This window comes from Sycon ciliatum, unplaced genomic scaffold (assembly GCF_964019385.1).
Source record: "Sycon ciliatum unplaced genomic scaffold, ocSycCili1.1 SCAFFOLD_1766, whole genome shotgun sequence".
NCBI lineage: Eukaryota > Metazoa > Porifera > Calcarea > Leucosolenida > Sycettidae > Sycon > Sycon ciliatum.
The window spans coordinates 1-17500 of record NW_027044589.1 but is presented as its reverse complement, the minus strand read 5'-3'; the positions used below and the strand labels follow the sequence as shown (position 1 = coordinate 17500).

General features: G+C 49.4%; 3 protein-coding genes across 3 annotated transcripts in view; 2 read left to right on the top strand and 1 right to left on the bottom strand.

Annotated features, from left to right (window-relative positions):
• LOC135830443 (uncharacterized) overlaps nucleotides 1-4539 on the top strand; it is a 7222-nt gene extending 2683 nt beyond the window's left edge. The window contains exon 2 of the mRNA XM_065342698.1: nucleotides 1724-4539. Within this exon, the coding sequence (XP_065198770.1) occupies nucleotides 1724-3523 (1800 nt within the window). The 3' untranslated portion in view covers nucleotides 3524-4539. The remainder of the gene's footprint in view (nucleotides 1-1723) is intronic.
• A 1271-nt stretch (nucleotides 4540-5810) lies between these two features.
• LOC135830444 (mitochondrial import receptor subunit TOM22 homolog) lies at nucleotides 5811-14863 on the bottom strand. Its single transcript, XM_065342699.1, has 4 exons — nucleotides 14662-14863; nucleotides 9969-10067; nucleotides 8923-9051; nucleotides 5811-6353 (listed from the first exon to the last, which is right to left on the bottom strand). The coding sequence occupies exons 1-4, from the start codon at nucleotides 14698-14700 to the stop codon at nucleotides 6321-6323; spliced, it is 300 nt and encodes a 99-aa protein (XP_065198771.1). The 5' UTR covers nucleotides 14701-14863; the 3' UTR covers nucleotides 5811-6320.
• Nucleotides 14864-15248: 385 nt separating this feature from the next.
• Nucleotides 15249-17185, top strand: LOC135830442 (intraflagellar transport protein 57 homolog; the record flags this gene model as incomplete). The annotated part of the gene is given in 2 exon segments (XM_065342697.1): nucleotides 15249-16599; nucleotides 17066-17185. Coding segments are annotated over 2 exon segments (405 nt in total), but the record flags the coding sequence as incomplete, so codon positions are not given.
• Between the last annotated feature and the right edge of the window lie 315 nt (nucleotides 17186-17500).

The window sequence follows — 17500 nt, the reverse complement described above, 5'->3', positions numbered from 1 at the left end:
ACACGTATGTAGTACGGTGTCGTACCTCAGCCTGATCGGCTTGACAATTGCATGGCATGGAACTCAGGGTAGCAGCAAACCAGCATTGTACCGTGTTGCTCTCTCTAGCACCTCTGCTATAAAGTACAGAGTTAACAGTATTACCATGAAACTCTGAGTAACGACTCAGTACTCTGTCGGTTTTGTGCCCAACAGTTAGTTGTTGCACTTTCTGACTGTACATAGTATCTGGTTATAGTGATGGAGAGTTACTCTTAACTCGTATCCGCATGTCCTTTTCCTTTCTACATTAATTATTGGCTCAACATCCGAGTTTCAAACAACAAAAAAGGCCTACATTATTTTCCTTTTGTGTACATGTAGCTTTGGTGTACCAACGCTCTGCCCATTACGGGCATTTGAGCACTATGGCCGGTCAGGTGCACTGTCTCTGAGTTTATAAGTCCAATGGGTAGGCATTGGCGGATAATGCTCGAAAAGGTGGCAAATTCTGCTCGAACAGCAGTGAAATTGGCAGAACCATACAAACCTTATGCCGGGCAATTCCTCGAATTCTGCTCCATTTCTTTATCCACATACCAAACATGCATGAAACTTACCAGAAAAAGTACCGAATTCTGCCAATTTTTCTGCCGGCATTATCCGCAAAGGCCTACCAATGGGGATGCGTTGTGCTGAAGGGTTACATTGGATCTTGATTACAGTCTGTTTGCACCTGGACTTTGTCCAGAGATACTGGCAACCTCCTACTGGGCAGTGAACTTGACAACTGATAAGGAAATGACTGGCTCTATTTGGAGCAGCGTGACAACAAGTGCTCAGTATTCCTCAAAAACATCACTTTGAGGTGCTCAGTATTGCTCAAAAGCCCACTTTGAGGTGCTCAGTATTGCTCAAAAACCCCACTTTGAGGTGCTCGCTATTGCTCTACTATGATACATCACTTTGAGGTGGTAAGTAACTAAGTATTGCTTTTAACAATACATCTGCTCGTCGAGCTGTTGGTATACAGACACAAATGGTGGGCAGTGCACAAAGCTCTAGTCATCAGAAAAAATGGACAAATCACAAATTGTGTGTGTGTGTGTGTGGGGGGGGGCTGGCTAAAGCATGTATTCTACGCATAGCACCACTCCTTGAACAACTGCTGCGAACCGAGAACTGTTTGCGCCGGCTTTGTTCATGATTTGAACGCACAGACCAACTTGCAACCGGAGATGTTTGAGCTTGGAGTCGATTTCATCCCATTGTCCTGTTGATATTGAGTGGTGTATGCATGCATGCATGTGTGTGTGTGTGTGTGTGTATGTGTGTGTGTGTGTGTGTATGCCTGTGTGTGTGTGTGTGTGTGTGTGTGTGTGTGTGTGTGTGTGTGTGTGTGTGTGTGTGTGTGTGTGCATGCCTGTGTGTGTGTGTGTGTGTGTGTGTGTGTGTGTGTGTGTGTGTGTGTGTGTGTGTGTGTGTGTGTGTGTGTGTGTGTATGCCTGTGGGTGTGTGTGTGCGTGCGTGAATGCATCCGTGTGTATTTGTGTCAGTACTTGTAAATGTATGTGAACAGTAATACTGATGTGCTGTGTGCGAATTGTGTACGTGCTTATGTCCGTGTATGTGCATGTGTATGTGCATGTGTATGTGCATGCGTACACTTGTATGTGCTCTCTGTACATGCTTCTATCCGTGCACGTGTGTATGTGCTCTCTGTGCGCGCTCACACGTCGCTCAGATCGGTGGCTTTGTGCAGGAGCACGCCGACCTGATCGTGATACTGCTCGGCGTGGCCCTGTTCCTGTGCCTGTGCCTGCTGGTCGTAATATTACGACTCTGCTGGCAGCAACACAGGGCCAAGCGGGAGATGGAGCTGCTGACGCCGGCGAAAGGACAGGGATTCCGAGCGGCCAAACCAATCGCCAGCATCAACCGACCGCCGCCCAGCATTGGCAAGCACCCGCCGCAGGATATCTTCCGCGAGAACCGTCCGTCGTCGCCGTTGAAGTCGCCGGCGCTGAGCAAACGCACGCCTCGTATTTCTCTCGTCGACGTCAACGTTCACCCGCCGCCCGTCACCGGCTCCATAGCCGTAGGTCAGCGGAATTCCAACGCCTCCTCGCCGTACACGTCCTCGTCCGGAGCCAAGCTGACCTCGCCGCGACTGAAGAGCTCACAGCAGCAGCAGGGCATTAGCAGGGGTCGCCATGGCAGCGTGCAGTCCGCGAGTCTGTCGCCGTCGCCGGACTCCTCCACCGCCAGCCCGCCGTACGCCACACCGTCGCAGAGCAGGTCGGAGCAGGACGACGACCCCACGTCGCCTCGGGTCAGCCCCCGCCCGTACGAGACGCGAGCAACTGGGGCGTATCCCTACCTGCCCAACACGCAGACCCGGGCACAGCAGCGGGAGCTAGATGAAACCGATCATCATAAGCAGCAGCAGCACGATAAGCAGAAAGTGGATAAGGTCAAGCTGCTCATGCAGAAGAACGTCAAAACGCAGACGTTGCCGGCCACGATGGGCAGAACGGCCGACAGCGGCTCAACCTCACAACAGGCGCGACAGGGCCGCGCCAAGAGCATTCCAAACGAGACGGAAGCGGCGCGAATCCAGGACCTGTCACGCCACCGCTGCAGCTCGCCAGGCAGCTCTCAGCCGCAAGTCACCATCGCCAACAAGGTGAAACTCAAACCGGCCCGCACCAAAGAGCTCATGGCCAGCTTCAATGACCAGCACAGCGAGCAGAAAGCGGCCGCACAGCAGCAGCAGCCGCAGCAGCAGCCGCGCCCGCTGAACAAGCGGCGGCCGAATCAGGTGTCGAGCGGCAGACTGAGAGACCCGTCTGCCGTGTTGTTACGCAATCGTATGTCCACCATCTCTGGCCTGGGTGTGGTGGCGGCAGAGTTTGAGCGTTCGCGCAAGCGCAGCCACAGCCTACCCAACCTTAACCAGGAAGGTGAGAGCGGCACGGCCGACATGGCCGCCAAGGTGCGCTCGGCCGTTGCCAAGGCGAGCGTTTCCAAGGCGATCTCGATGGCCGGCTTCAACTTTGTGTACTCGCCGGCGACAAGTCGCTGCACGTCTCCGGGCATTGACGAGGAAGTCGTTGGGCAGTACGGAGCCATCATGTTCAGTATTCGCTACGATCGCTTCCTGCAGGCAATACTGATAAGCAACATACGCTGCTCAAAGCTGCCCGAGCGCGGCCGCATCACACTGCCCGACAGCCGCGTCAAGTGCCGACTCATGCCCAACAAAGCGCAGAAGGAGAAGACGCGGGTGGTGAGTGGGTCTCGCGATCCCAACTTCGGTCGCGACGTACTGACCTTCCGCCACATCCTGGATGGTGACGCTCAGCACTACTCTCTCCTCTTCGAGGTCCATTACTCTATGACTCTCTCGCACGGCAAGAAGCTGGTCGGACAGTGCCTGTATCACGTAGCAGAGTCGCCAAGGCTCACCGAACGCGTCGCCATCTTCCGCAACCTCGAGAAGCCGAGTCGGAAGTATCGTCGCCAAGGCCGCGCGTCCTTCTAAGGCTTGAGCCGCCGCCGCGGTATGTACTAGTAACGTGTCAGCGAGAGCAAGTTCAGCTTGAGATATACGTGTGTCACACGCACTAGCATGCCACCAATCGCGAACTCAGCTTGAGATGTACGTGAGCCGCACGTACGACGAGCATGTCGCCAAGAGCGAACCCCGTTCGATACCGTCACGAAGATAATGTGATTGCAAAGTTGCTTTTAGAAAATGCAGTCCCGCTTCAACTTGCTCAAATTTGTGAAATAGCAATTCTTTCCCGTCTAAGACTTATTACTACATGTACGCCAGTACGGTACTGGACTGGACTGGACTGGCCAAGAATGCAAATCAGCGGAGAACAAGTTCATGCATGCTCGGACCGAAGCTGGATAACAATGTATCCCCACAATGGCTGAGTGAGCCTCAATTTATGCCCCCCCCCCCAGTAGCTACCGCTGCTGCCACTTGGTTTCATCAGTGAAGAAAAACCAGCAGTATGCAAATTCTCTACCCATCTCTCTCTCTCTCTCTCTCTCTCTCTCTCTCTCTCTCTCTCTCTCTCTCTCTCTCTCTCTCTCACACACACACACACACACACACACACACACACACATGCCTTGCTAGCACGCGCATGTTACCGCAATGACATGACCACCTCGATAGTCAGTATCGCTTACGCCATGGTCGATAGAGCTGACAAAGATTTTGAACTCTAGTAAATTATAACCCACAAAACTAACTAGTTAGCCATGCTATAATGTTATTTAGTATTTACACCTCTGTGCATACCTGCAAGAGTGCATACATTTTTGTTTTGTTTTATGATACCGTACTCTTGAAACTGGATCATTACCTGGAGCTGGTTGCCATGGATACGAATTCTCTGAGCTATTTCTCCTTCTTTTTGTTCGTCGCAACCTTGACTGTGGCACAGAGGTATGGCACGCCTAATGACTATTAAACACTGCACTAGAGTAAGATCTCTTTTCGTTTGATACGCACTGGTTTTACAATAACGTATGTGGAGACAATACAGTGGAGATTGGATATAACAACCTTGGGTATAACGACAAATCGAGTTTAGCCCACACAATTCTGTTGCCCAAGTCGTTTAGCAAGTCCTTTCTGTACATTATAGATCGGGTATAACGACCTCGAAAATAACGACAGATCGAATTTACTGTACCACTTTCTTCGACTTCTCCTTTCTTCTTCTTCGAGAAGCTAGAGAATATAAGAATGCACCCTAAAACTCTCTCAGACTCGCGGGGTAAATTACTGTCTGCATGCTCAGCAGCAATGTGTGTACAGTCAGACCTCGTTTACCCGGTCCTCTTTTCTCCAGATCCCTCTCCATCCGGAAGAAAACAGCTGGTTACCGATTTACAGCATATTCTATGCATGCAACATACCTTTATGTGTGTTCGATTTATCCGGTTCCCTCGCCTATCTGGATATTTTTGTGGAAAACGGATGTGTGCGGCTAAGCGAGGTCTGACTGTATTGTCGTGGTATGTTCCGGGCAGGGAGACGGTATTTTACTACTCCCTGGTTCAGGGTGGATATCCGGCCACCTCTCCACACTGAGTTTGTGCACATGTAGAGTATAGCAAAGGTTACAGTTTCAAAGTCCATACTCTTAGTGAAATAGAATCCATGCGATATGCACACAAACTTTCTTCAACCAATATTTCGACGTTGAGTGCTCGTGCACGTGGACCGCTCGCACCTGCGCGAACTACAATGACCAGCCATAGGGCAGGTTTTTTGCTGGATTGGAGAACACCTTCAGGCGAATGCACCTGCCTACGACTCTCTGATGTGCACCCCCCCCCCCCCCCCCCCCTCCGACCGTCCCACAAAAACACTGCTTGTTCCTCACTCCGGTCTTCTCCGTCGAGAGCGCAGACACAGCCACCTGAGTGCCAAGGCTCCATACTTGCATAAGTGCGGCCATGCTTGCAGTGTTCCTGTAAACGTTAAAAAAATGTCCCAGCTGAGTTCGCTTGAGACTCGGCTGGAGGCGGAGTTTTCCAAATTAAAAGAGAACGGAAAAAGCGTGTTTTTGAAATCAACCTCCCGCATACACACAGTACAACCATGTACACGGGGGTGGGGAAACTCCCGTTCTGACCGACCACAACCGCAGAAGGCACATGCTGTCATTGTAGCAACACGGCCAGCAGACCCCGCCAGTGACCAGAGCTTGAAAGTGTGCCCGTTCTACTCCACAAAAGAACTCACTCACGAGTCAACAGCCAAGAGCTCACTGTTGCCTGTGGTCAAATCATTGCTCACCAACTCACAGTCAAACACCGTTTATCCGGCAATCCATGGCCTAGCAATGAACACAAGATGGAGATAACCTGTTATTTGCATTGAGTCACGTACGCTGCGATGCCGAAAGGCCAGTCATACAGAATATCACAACCCCTTGTCAAATTAAAAAAAAAAGTGGCCAATAAGCAGCAATACGTCCCTAACCTGGGCAAAACAATAGGTACACGCTGAGCCACAGTGTCCATGACTGCGATGCCCAGATAACCAAGACATGAGTCTACTGTTGACATACTAGTAAGCTGTGATAGCTGGGATAGGCAAGCACTGGGTGATCCATCAACGCACGGTGATAGATCTGAAATGGGTCACGATCAGAGAGCATGGAGACAAAGAGTCAATGTTGGGAGTTTGAACAAGCTCCTCCAGGTGTGTGTAAAGCGGCTGCACTGTGATTGTATTCGCAAAGGGCAAGAAGTTAGAACGTTGCCCCTCGTAACCCGCGAGTAAGTCAGTTTCAGAGTACGTGCTGTGGTTACATCGGTGGTTGCTGTGCTCCAAACAGTGCCTGGACAGAGGGCAGAGTGGAGAACAGTATGCAAGCGGGCACACACACACACACACACACACACACACACGTATGCACAGCCATACACAGACACACACACACACACAAAGATACGCGCGCATGCACACACACACACACACACACAGAATTACAGTAATTGGTTGGTAGACCCAGGTGCTCGAAGTCCGTACATGCTATCCTAAGTTCGTACGCCTATAATTTCATGTTCTGTTATTGTATTCGACTCAAACATTTTATGGACGGGACAGTGTGGTATGTTCTCCTCCCGTAGCAATTTTCAGGGATCTACGATAAGCAGAAGTCCCATACCACGCGAGTGGGTTTTCGAGTGTCCATACGAAATACAAATTGGGTTACATTTCATGCAAAAATCAACTTTGCCAAGACCGATTTCGAACGGACACAGCGTCAAACAGACCTTCACTCAATCATCAAGAGCCAGCTTAGAGCTGAGAATGGCCAGAGGAGAAGAATTTACAGAGAACCACCAATCATTGCAGAAAGGTTGACACTCCTGGCATCTCCACCACTGTTTTCCCGCGGTTTTCACAGCGCAGCTGCTTCTTCTCTGAGCCGACTAAAACAGCTTGCATTTCGGCAACAAACTACGCTTATGCAATAAATACTGGTGGAGGCACATGCCAAACATATCGCTTCGGTGCTTTCGTCGTAACCGAGGGATTGCAAGATAGCAATTAGCAGAAATATGTGTGTATTTGGAGTCACCTCTGATCAGTACGGACTTAGCGCACCCTCTGCGACACCAAAATTTGATAAGAAAAATCAGCGAACTCCAGAGAAACAGATCGGATCGAAAGATGGCCTGGTTCAATCGAGCCTGGCCTCAGAACAAACTTGGACAAGATACCTTCCATCCACGAGCAGGATTCTGGCAAGTGATCATTGCTAGTGTGAGTTTCAGCTCGGCAAACACACACTGTAAAAGTGTACGGACTTCGAGCACCTGAGTCTACAGCCTAGAACAGGACTGTCAACTGATGCTGAAAAGCACCACGAGGGGGCACAGTCTCACGAGAGTGCGGCCCATCTCGATTTCACAGCCAGGGAAATGAAAATCGTATGGTACTGTCGTGGACATGGAAATCAGGTCGGAGGTCAAATGGCCCCAGGGCGCTGGTCATGCAGCCGTGAGTACGCATACGGTACACACATTAATGTATGCGCTGCAGCGCTGGTCGCATCACATTGACACGTGCACTGCATGCAGCGTTCTGTACACACTGAGGGCGCCGGCCCCGGTCATTCAACCAGATTTCCATGTCCACGCCACGACAGTAGAGTGCAGCTCATTTTGTACAGTGTGAGAACGTTAGTCTATAAGGGTAGCATAGTCTTGTGTGGAGCTCAAATCCACTCGAAGGTAAACCCGAGCAATGTGCGTACCGTATGACCTACACACAGGACACCAGCTCCTCCACAACACCATCATGACAGGACGAGGAGGAGGAGGAGGTTGGAGAGCTCTCGTGGTACTTTACGGTAACAACATCGACATCATTCAGTCATGACCATGTGTGTGCATGCTGCGTGTCATGCTTAGACCGAGTAAACACCCACACCCACACACACACACCTCAGACCTGCCCATCGCGGAAGCAATGATAGCGAACAGCTATGTTAGAAATAGCAACTTGTGCTGGGATTACACCAATCAACACCTTGCTTGCAAGGCTGATGAATTGACCGCCACTAATTTTAGCCTAGTATCCACCACACAGCTGATTGAAATGGCTTTTTCTGGCCAGTGAATCCCAATTTTCATAATTCCATTTTTTCACACGCACACACGCCACACCGCATACTCCTGCATACACTGCCTGTTGGTAACCACCCAGCAGAATGAAAGAAGAGCTAGGAGAATGAGACAGAGAAGAAAGACGTGTGCGACCATAATCGTCGGGAATTGAACCCGCAACCTCTCGATTGGAAATCGACTGCACATACCACTGCACCATATATGGGACACACACACACACGCACACACACGCACACACACACACACACACACACATGCGTGCACACACACACACACACACACACACACACACACACACATACACACACACACACACGTCTCAGACTCAGACATGCCCATCGCCGAAGCGATGATAGCGAACAGCCATGTTAAACATTTCAACTTGTGCTGGGATTACACCATTCAACAGCTTGCAAGGCTGATGAATTGACCGCCACTAATTTTAGCCTGGTATCCACCACACAGCTGATTGAAGTGACTTTTTCTGGCCAGGGAATAGCTATTTTTCCTTTTTTCAATCACACACACACACACACACACACACACACACACACACACACACACACGCACACACACACACACACACACACACATACAATACACACACATGGAGTGTAGTAGTACCTGTCTCTGCTTTTTCTGGCCAGGGAATAGCTATTTTTCCTTTTTTCAATCACACACACACACACACACACACACACACACACACACACGCACACACACACACACACACACACACATACAATACACACACATGGAGTGTAGTAGTACCTGTCTCTGCTCCTGCTCACGAGAGATCTCCATGTTGACACGTTCTGCCTCCAGAGCAGCCGGCAGTGCAAGCACTATTAGTGACGTTGACACGATCCAAATTGAGCTACGCACAAACTTTAGTATCGCCTGCACAAACACACAGACACACACACAGACACACACACACACACACACACACACACACACACACACACACACACGGGAGCACGTGCGAATGCACAAACAAACAAACGAGCGCACATGCACAAACACACGAATGCACACAAACACACACATACACACACCATGTGCCACACACACACACACACACACCATGTGCCACACACACACACACACACACACACACACACACACACACACACACACACACACAACAGCATAACAAACAGGAGACACAACATTAGTTCTCAACACAGAAAATTTCAACACAAAAGAGATCACATAGCCCTTAGAAAGCGGCAGGCAGTCCTGAACCACTCAGGCATTTTGAAAAGCCCAAGATCAGCCCGGAATACTTGACAGCTGCCATCCATGACCACCATACAGTAGTTCACACAATCTACCCTGCTCACATCGGTATTGAAATCGAGACAGGAGCAGGCAGCAGGCAGAAGCACTCGGTTAGGATCCACACGTAAAAGCATGCTTGTGATCAAGTCATGCTTGCTGAGATATGCCACCATGTACAGACAGGACACCACCTGTATTAGACGGAGGGGTCAGGTGTACACAATGACATATTGAACTGCAACCCTGGCAGAAGCAGAGAGAGAGAGAGAGAGAGAGAGAGAGAGAGAGAGAGAGAGAGAGAGAGAGAGAGAGAGAGAGAGAGAGAGAGAGAGAGAGAGAGAGAGAGAGAGAGAGAGAGAGAGAGAGAGAGGAGAGAGAGAGAGAGAGAGAGAGAGAGAGAGAGAGAGAGAGAGAGAGAGAGAGAGAGAGAGAGAGAGAGAGAGAGAGAGAGAGAGAGAGAGAGAGAGAGAGAGAGAGAAGAGAGAGAGAGAGAGAGAGACCCACACACACAGTTACACACAGGGATAGAGTACCTTGCCACCAGCGTATGTTGTGTTGGTGACTGAGTATGCAGACTCAGGGATCATCTCGGTCAGTCCCCACAGGCGCTCCATGGTTGTCTCCTCAACGGTCTACCAGGTGGGCATAAACACACACGCAAACACACACACACACACACACACAAACACACGCACACACACACACACACACTTGTTTTCCGGTGTGCATGGTGAAAGGAAAATCCGACGAGCACAAACAACACCCGCACCACGTTTTGGCAGTCAAGTATGACAACTCCAGAGCAGGCAGCCGTCGATACCACCGTCCTACTTAAGGACACCGCTGTCTTACTCGGCAAAATTGAATGCGAAAGCATTCCCTTTGAGAATTTTAAAATTCTCACTGGGGTGCGCAGAATGGTCCATGGTCCTCAAGAAAGGAGTACACATGCCCTGTAAAGTACGCATTGGCCGAAAGGAGTACCGTACGTACCACCGTGACCAGGTGCAGACGTGTTACCGCTGCGAGGTTACCCAGCACAAGGCACGTGACTGCCCAGGTCGCCCAAACTCGATGAGCTACGCACTCTCAGCAAGCACCGTACTCTACTGCCGTACAAGGCCAAACTGTTCACCCGCCAACCCCAGCCGCGGCCGCCCAGGACCCAGACCATGAACCTCGTCAAACAGGTGCCCTGGACGCCGGTGTCATGGTGGAGGTGGTGTCAAGCGGCCCTCCAGCCCCAGAACAACAACAGAACAACAGGCGCAGCAGCCGCCACGTAGAAAGAAGGCATCCCAGGCATCTAAGATACCAGTCCCCGCCAAAGGAGCTTGCTCCACTGAAGGTTCAGCCATCAGCTACTGCCCCAGGAACTTCTGCTTTCCCTGCTCGTCCACGCGGCAAAGCAGCTCACACCTCCCCAGACGACGAGGGCTTCACTTTGGCTACTGGAAAGCATACATACACGCCCAAGGACGTTCTGCATCCCTGTCAGCGCGACACTTCAGCAGAACCACAGGGCACATGGGCTAATGAAGCATCAGCCCGCGAGAGGGAGACGCTTTTCGAACGCGTTGCAGTTACCCGCAGAGGAAGCCGCTCGTGCAATAAAGGTAAGTACAGTCTGAAGCTGTTTTGTTTGCTCTCTCATTGCTCACATTTATGTATCGTACAAGTTCCCAACTACTAGTATCCCACGAGGACACCCGACTAAACCCTAGTGCAATCCCATTTCATCCTGGACAACAGCCCTCTAATTACTCCCCTTTATCGAACAGCAACAGCAACTCTAGCTCTGCACCAGAGCCTGTCACATGACAACCTCTGGAACAAACCGGAGGGCTTCTCAGCCAGCAAATCCCGGCCCACGGTGGCAAGTGCTGTTTTGTGGAACCTTCTACCGGAAGATGTGCGGACCATCTCGTGGCTCGCTAAGTTTAAACTGAATTGCCTGTCGTATTGCTGCGATGTATGACTATAATGCATTCCTGACGAATGCCTGGCCGACTATACCGTGATACTAGTAGTAGTGTCCTGCCACCAGGCATACTGTGATATCACTAGTAGTAGTGTCCTGCCACCAGGCATACTGTGATATCACTAGTGCTTTTACCGTCCTTACCCAACTAGAGTACAGTCAGACCTCGCTTAACCGCACACATCCGTTTTCCACAAAAATATCCGGATAGGCGAGGGAACCGGATAATCGAACACACATACTGTATGTAAGCATGGCATATGCTGTACATTTGTAACCAACTATTTTCTTCCGGATGGCGAGGGATCCGGATAAACGAGGACCGGATAAGCGAGGTCTGACTGTACATACTTACACAACGGTGATACACCTTGCCTACTTTTACCCTTCTGCTGTTCTTCTGCTCCTTTATTCCTCACTACTGAGTACTGGCACATTTGATTACGACAGATAATTATTATGTAACGTTACCCCCCCCCCCCCCCCAACCCTTCGCTATATTATTATTGGGCAATGAACCCGTTTAAAGGGGAAGTGCATCGATTTTTCGAGTAGGGTCCAGAAGAAAGACAATTTGATATCGGTTCGAATGGCATATCTCTCGCTTCCATACGATAAGCCAAACTTGCCAAATCGCCAATTGTATACTCACGTTGCCATAGCGACCAGCGCAGTGATGACGTACGAAAGGCTTAGCTCCACCACGGAGAAGGTCGATTCACTGTAGAAATTGGTCATTTTCAATTGGTTTATTGTATTAACGAAGGTTTATTCAATCCTGTTAGTGCAGTGAACTATTTATTAGTAGTCCTCTCGGTTGGGCACTGGGACGTGACACCGACAGGAGAAAGTTGGAGTGCGAAAACGTCAGCAGACAAGCGAAAATAGTGACGAACAAAATGCTGAAATCTTGGTTGGGACAAATCAGACGTTCAGCATTTCACCAACCAAGGACCATGCCGTTTGCTCTTTCCACTTCCTGAAGATGGATGTGATGCTTCCTGGCGATTCTCCTATCTCTGGTAACATCTTCTGAAGCCAGGTGAGACGACGGGTGGTGGAGATTGACGAATGCAATAATGTCGTAGGTTTGAAAGTTTGCTGAAAATGTCTCAGGAGAGATGGCGAATACCAAGCATCTTCTCCTAGAGGAACCATTTCCCGGGCACAGTCGACCTAGGGAAATGTAGGAGAAGGCCGATAAACAGTTCACGGCACTAATAGCATTGAATACAGCGCTTCTTTCACATCGTGAAAACAACAAGACAATTGAAAACGACCAATTTCTGCAGCGATCGACCATCTCTGTGGAGAGCTAAGCCTTTCATACGTCATCACTGCGCTGGTCGCTATGGCAACGTGTGTATACAATTTGCGATTTGGCAAGTTTGGCTTATCGTATGGAAGCGAGAGATACGCCATTTGAACCGATATCAAATTGTCTTTCTTCTGGACCCTACTCGAAAAATCGATGCACTTCCCCTTAAACTTTGCGAAGTAAAATAAATTTAAAAAAAGACATTCCCGGCCCATTAGCAGCACACCCAAAAACATTCGATCATTAATGCGATAATACAACTCCATCTACAACTTTGATGATCAAGGCAAAAAAAAAGCATAGCGATGTTATAATTTGAAACTCGGATGTTGAGCCAATAATAAATGTAGAAAGGAAAAGGAAATATATATTATACGAGTTGAAAGTAACTCTCCATCACTTTAACCAGATACTATACACAGTCAGAAAGTGCAACAACTAGGCACAAAACTGACAGAGTACTGAGACATTCGACGTCCTGACACCTAGCTTCAACACATCTCCGTAGAGTTCGAATGTCTCAGTACTCTGTCAGTTTTGTGCCTAGTTGTTGCACTTTCTGACTGTGTATAGTATCTGGTTAAAGTGATGGAGAGTTACTCTCAACTCGTATCTATATTTCCTTTTCCTTTCTAGATGTTATATATTTTTTCATTTCTCCTATTTTTCAAGACATAACATGGGATTCGAGCCTGCACTATCGCCCTACATGCATTCGCCCGATACACTTCGCATACATACACATTCTTCCAAGTTGCTTCACGTTATGATCTTGCATTGGAAAGCCCTATTTGAATAAGGTGGCCAGCTGTGTATGTCGCATGATGATACGGCACGGGGCATGTACGGGATAGCGCCACATGCCGACGCCGTCAGGCACAAACAAACAAACGGAATTAAAGCCGTGTGGACCCTGGCTAGCGCCAGACGTTACTGAAGTAACATCTTTTGCATAGCTACGGGAATAGCTACGGGAATAGCTACTGGAATAAAACAAAATTAATGTTTAAAGTAGTGCAGAGGGATGATAGAATCGCGCGAAGAAAAGAAGCCAGAAACAATAGCAGTGAATGTGTGACGTCATTCCCATAGAAGGAAAGGTGTAGGTCTACGTGTGAAACATCTGAAGTAACTAGTTTGATCTTTTCGCGTAAGTGCCTTTTGTCTCCAAGAATTTTGTTAACGAGTGATGATGTCACTATACAATACATTCCGAGGCATGGCTGTGGGCGAAGTGAAGCTATTTCACGTCAATTCCACTCATGGAAACAAGAGGTTTATAACACCTCCTGCAGCTCTGACCAGAACTGACACCAAATTGGCAATTCTATTTTTTTTTAAATAATCCTGCAATCCTGACTACTGACGATGGTCATGTAGACCAAAACGTTGAAATAATTACTTGATGTGTGAACTGCATTGCTTATTGAGTGTAGGCAAGTTGCCTATGAATGAATCATGTCACACGAAACTGCGTGAGGCGCCCCTGGGAATTTTTTATACTGCAATATTACGAAAAATGGGATAACACACCCTGCAAGCGATAGCAATAGTAGCCTCCAGCCCACCAACGTGACACTCTCGTAGACTCGACACACTACCTGCTCTCCACTTCACACCGCCATCACCACTACCTCATTGTAGCCGGCACACAGCAGGTCTTACAGAGAGAAAATGGATTGAAATTACAAAACAAAAAAGTCCTATTTTCAAATTCGTATCTTCAAATCCAGCACCCCTACGGTCGCTCTGAAAATTAGAAAAGAATTCTCAGCTCTAATGACAGAACAGAATACAAGGGATATCCCTGGATACTTCTACCGATAAAGATACGACTGCATACATTACTAAGAACACCAAAGCAGTGCATTGAGCTTCGAACACAATGCACCGAAAATTTATCGACTGACACACAATGCAGACTCACTTCCAACTCCTCATCGGTAAACTCTGTCAACTGCGGCATTTTTGATCCTCTGCCAAAACACGGACACTAGCTACTTCTTTGAAGAGCAATTCCACAACTGGAGGAATGTAGCAAAGAGAGGACCTTCGCTGAAAGCGTTGCAGCACCGCTAAAAATAATATTGATCCAACAAATCTCCTTTTCGTGAGTCGAAAGCAGAAAAGCAGTGTACAAAAAGCTTGCACAACATTCAGCAAAAAAAAGCTGGACCGACGCCGCGGCTGTTTCGGCAGCGCCATTTTCCTGTCACTAGGATACGCGGTCGGTTCGTCGTCATGTGAACTAAAGCGGTTTAATCAAACTCCAGCAGCAGGTGACCTGGTGACCCGTGTACTTTGTGAAACAATCGTGCAGGTTTCCCTGCTGGTGTGGTGGGTTTTGAAGTTTTTAGTAGTACTAGTACTACTAGTAGTTTCAGTCCTTTTTCACTAAAATTAATAATTAATGCGTTGCTTAGAAACTCGCGCGCGTCAACGGGAAACAAACGGGCCCCAAACAACCTACGGGCTGTAGTGTAGATCTAGATCACGATAGGTGTGTACGTGTGTGTCATTCGTGTGAGAGCGAACGGATCGCGGAGCGAGATTGTTTTCTTCACACAGAAGTCGATGTGGAGCTGCATAGCAGCAGTGGAAGCGTGAAACTTCAAAGCCACTCCATTCCCAAGCTCAATAAAACTAAAAGCCTGGCGAGACTGCCCCAGCCTGGACAGTCAGTTTTCGTTCTCCGACGCAGAGTTAGTCTAGGTCAGTGTGCTGCTTGTAGCGATCGCGTCGTGGACAACAACACCCGGGACTCGCTGTTCACAGTAATAGCGACATATTCAATACAGTCTTGCCGTCGGGTCAAACAGGAGTGCGTTTTGAATAAGAAAATTTATAGCCATAGTTCGAATGCTGAGGAACTTGTCAAGACGTTTAGTGATAGTAGTGACTGGCGTAGTAGATTAGAACCCTAATGGCCTAAGTGTTGAGTGGACGGATCGCCATAAGCGCTGGAACCGGTGTTGACCGATAGTTGTCTTTGCGGCTGCTATTTACATGGTTTTTGACGGACTTGGTGGGAGAGCAAGAGCTGGGGCAAAGGAGCTTTGTTACTCTCGCACTGTAGACTGTAGTCCAGACAGACACGTCGGACACTGTCTTGCCGTGTTTGCATGTACGTGACGATATCGCTACCCTGATACTGCACGGGCCAGTGACTTGACCTGCTCCGCGTGGCGTGTCTAGCTCCTCGGCCAGTCCCTGGTTCTCACCGTTCTCTCAGCGGCTGTATGCTCTGGTTCGATCCCTGGTTGCGGAGAGAGACAGCTGCTGGACTGACGCAGTTGCAAAAGTTTATCATCTGCTGCGGTTGCAGCGACACCAGCACGCCGTTGCCAGTTATTGGATATATTTATCCGTTTTGGTCCGCGAATCCAAATAAAATCATCAACGACAACAACAGTACCGGACGTGTGTGATCTCAGCCTATGTATGATCATAGCGTGCCGTGAGCAGCCAGGGTACGTAGCCAGAGTGAGTAGCCAGGGTGCATAGCCTGGGTGAGTAGCCAGGGCGAATAGCCAGGGTGCGTAGCCAGGGTTCGTAGCCAGGGTGAGCAGCCAGGGCGAGTATGGCAGAGGCCGGTGAAGACTCGGGACGTCGTGGAGGTGGCGGCGGTGGTGGAGATGCTCCCGTGGCTGGCTCGCTGTTTATACCGGTTATGATGATGGAAGACTTACTGGACAAGTTGAAGCTGCTGAATTATGAACATGAATTCTGCGCGCAGAATGAGATTCGGCCATTCCCCAGGCATCATTTTGCGTTGGCGGGAGACACGAGTCAGCAATTCTTTCACTTTGCGTCGCTGGTGTCGTGGCTACTGTCCTTGCAGGGCAAGAAGATGGAGAAAATGCAGGTATGGCCACCGCATCGTGTGTGTGTGTGTGTGTGTGTGTGTATGCGTGTGTGAGGGTGTGGGTACGCATGGAGCGTGGGGGTGAGTACATGGGTGGGTGGGTGTCCATGCACGCATGCGTGTGCGACCCGTCATGGGATGGTGTGACAATGCTTTTAAACAAAAATATAGTCAAAGTGTTCATTTGTGAGAGGGAAGCAGAGTGCGTCCAAGACTTTCCAACAACAGGCAGATCTGACTTGCCTACTGGCATGTTTCTACCGAAGAAGCATCGCGCCATCATGCCCCGACCACCGTGAATACGATGATGGTGACACTGCTCAGTCATGATGTAGCAATAATCCCCACCCCTCTCCCTACCCCGAGCTTATGTGGACTACTGTGTCTGTTGTCTGCTTGTGCATGTGTGTGTGTGTGTGTGTGTGTGTGTGTGTGTGTGCACGTGTGTGTGTGTTCGTATGCTCAGGAGTACGATGACCCGAACGCCGTCGTTTCCACGGTGATAACAAACCTCAAGGCGGCGGGAGTACCGGCTAACTTCCCGCCGAGTCGCTTGAAGCAAGGACACGGAGAGAGTGTCCTGCAGGTGAGTGCAATCCGGTGGGTACTGTTGCGGACATTGCAATCCGTTGAGAAGTCAAGCGGCCACGGGGTGCTGGCCGTGCAGCCTTGGGCACTGCTGTAACACTGTAACACTGCTGGTCCATTTCTACAGTGTTGCAGTGTTACAGTGTGTGTACGCGCTAAGCAAGTAAGGGCGCCGGCCCCAGTCATTCCACCAGAGTTCTACACAGTGTACTGTAAAAGCAGAAAGTTTCGGTAGTGTTGCATTTTCGGTAACTTTGGTGGCGACAATTATTACCTAAAACAAAACGCACCGAAAATTTCGGTACTGCTTCAA

Coding starts and splice junctions, on each gene's coding strand:
- LOC135830444 (XM_065342699.1), bottom strand. CDS start 14,700: ATGCCGCAGTTGACAGAGTTTACCGATGAGGAGTTGGAA. Junction 10,068..14,661: donor TTACCGATGAGGAGTTGGAA/GTGAGTCTGCAT, acceptor CCCACCTGGTAG/ACCGTTGAGGAGACAACCAT. Junction 9,052..9,968: donor CAACATACGCTGGTGGCAAG/GTACTCTATCCC, acceptor GTGTTTGTGCAG/GCGATACTAAAGTTTGTGCG.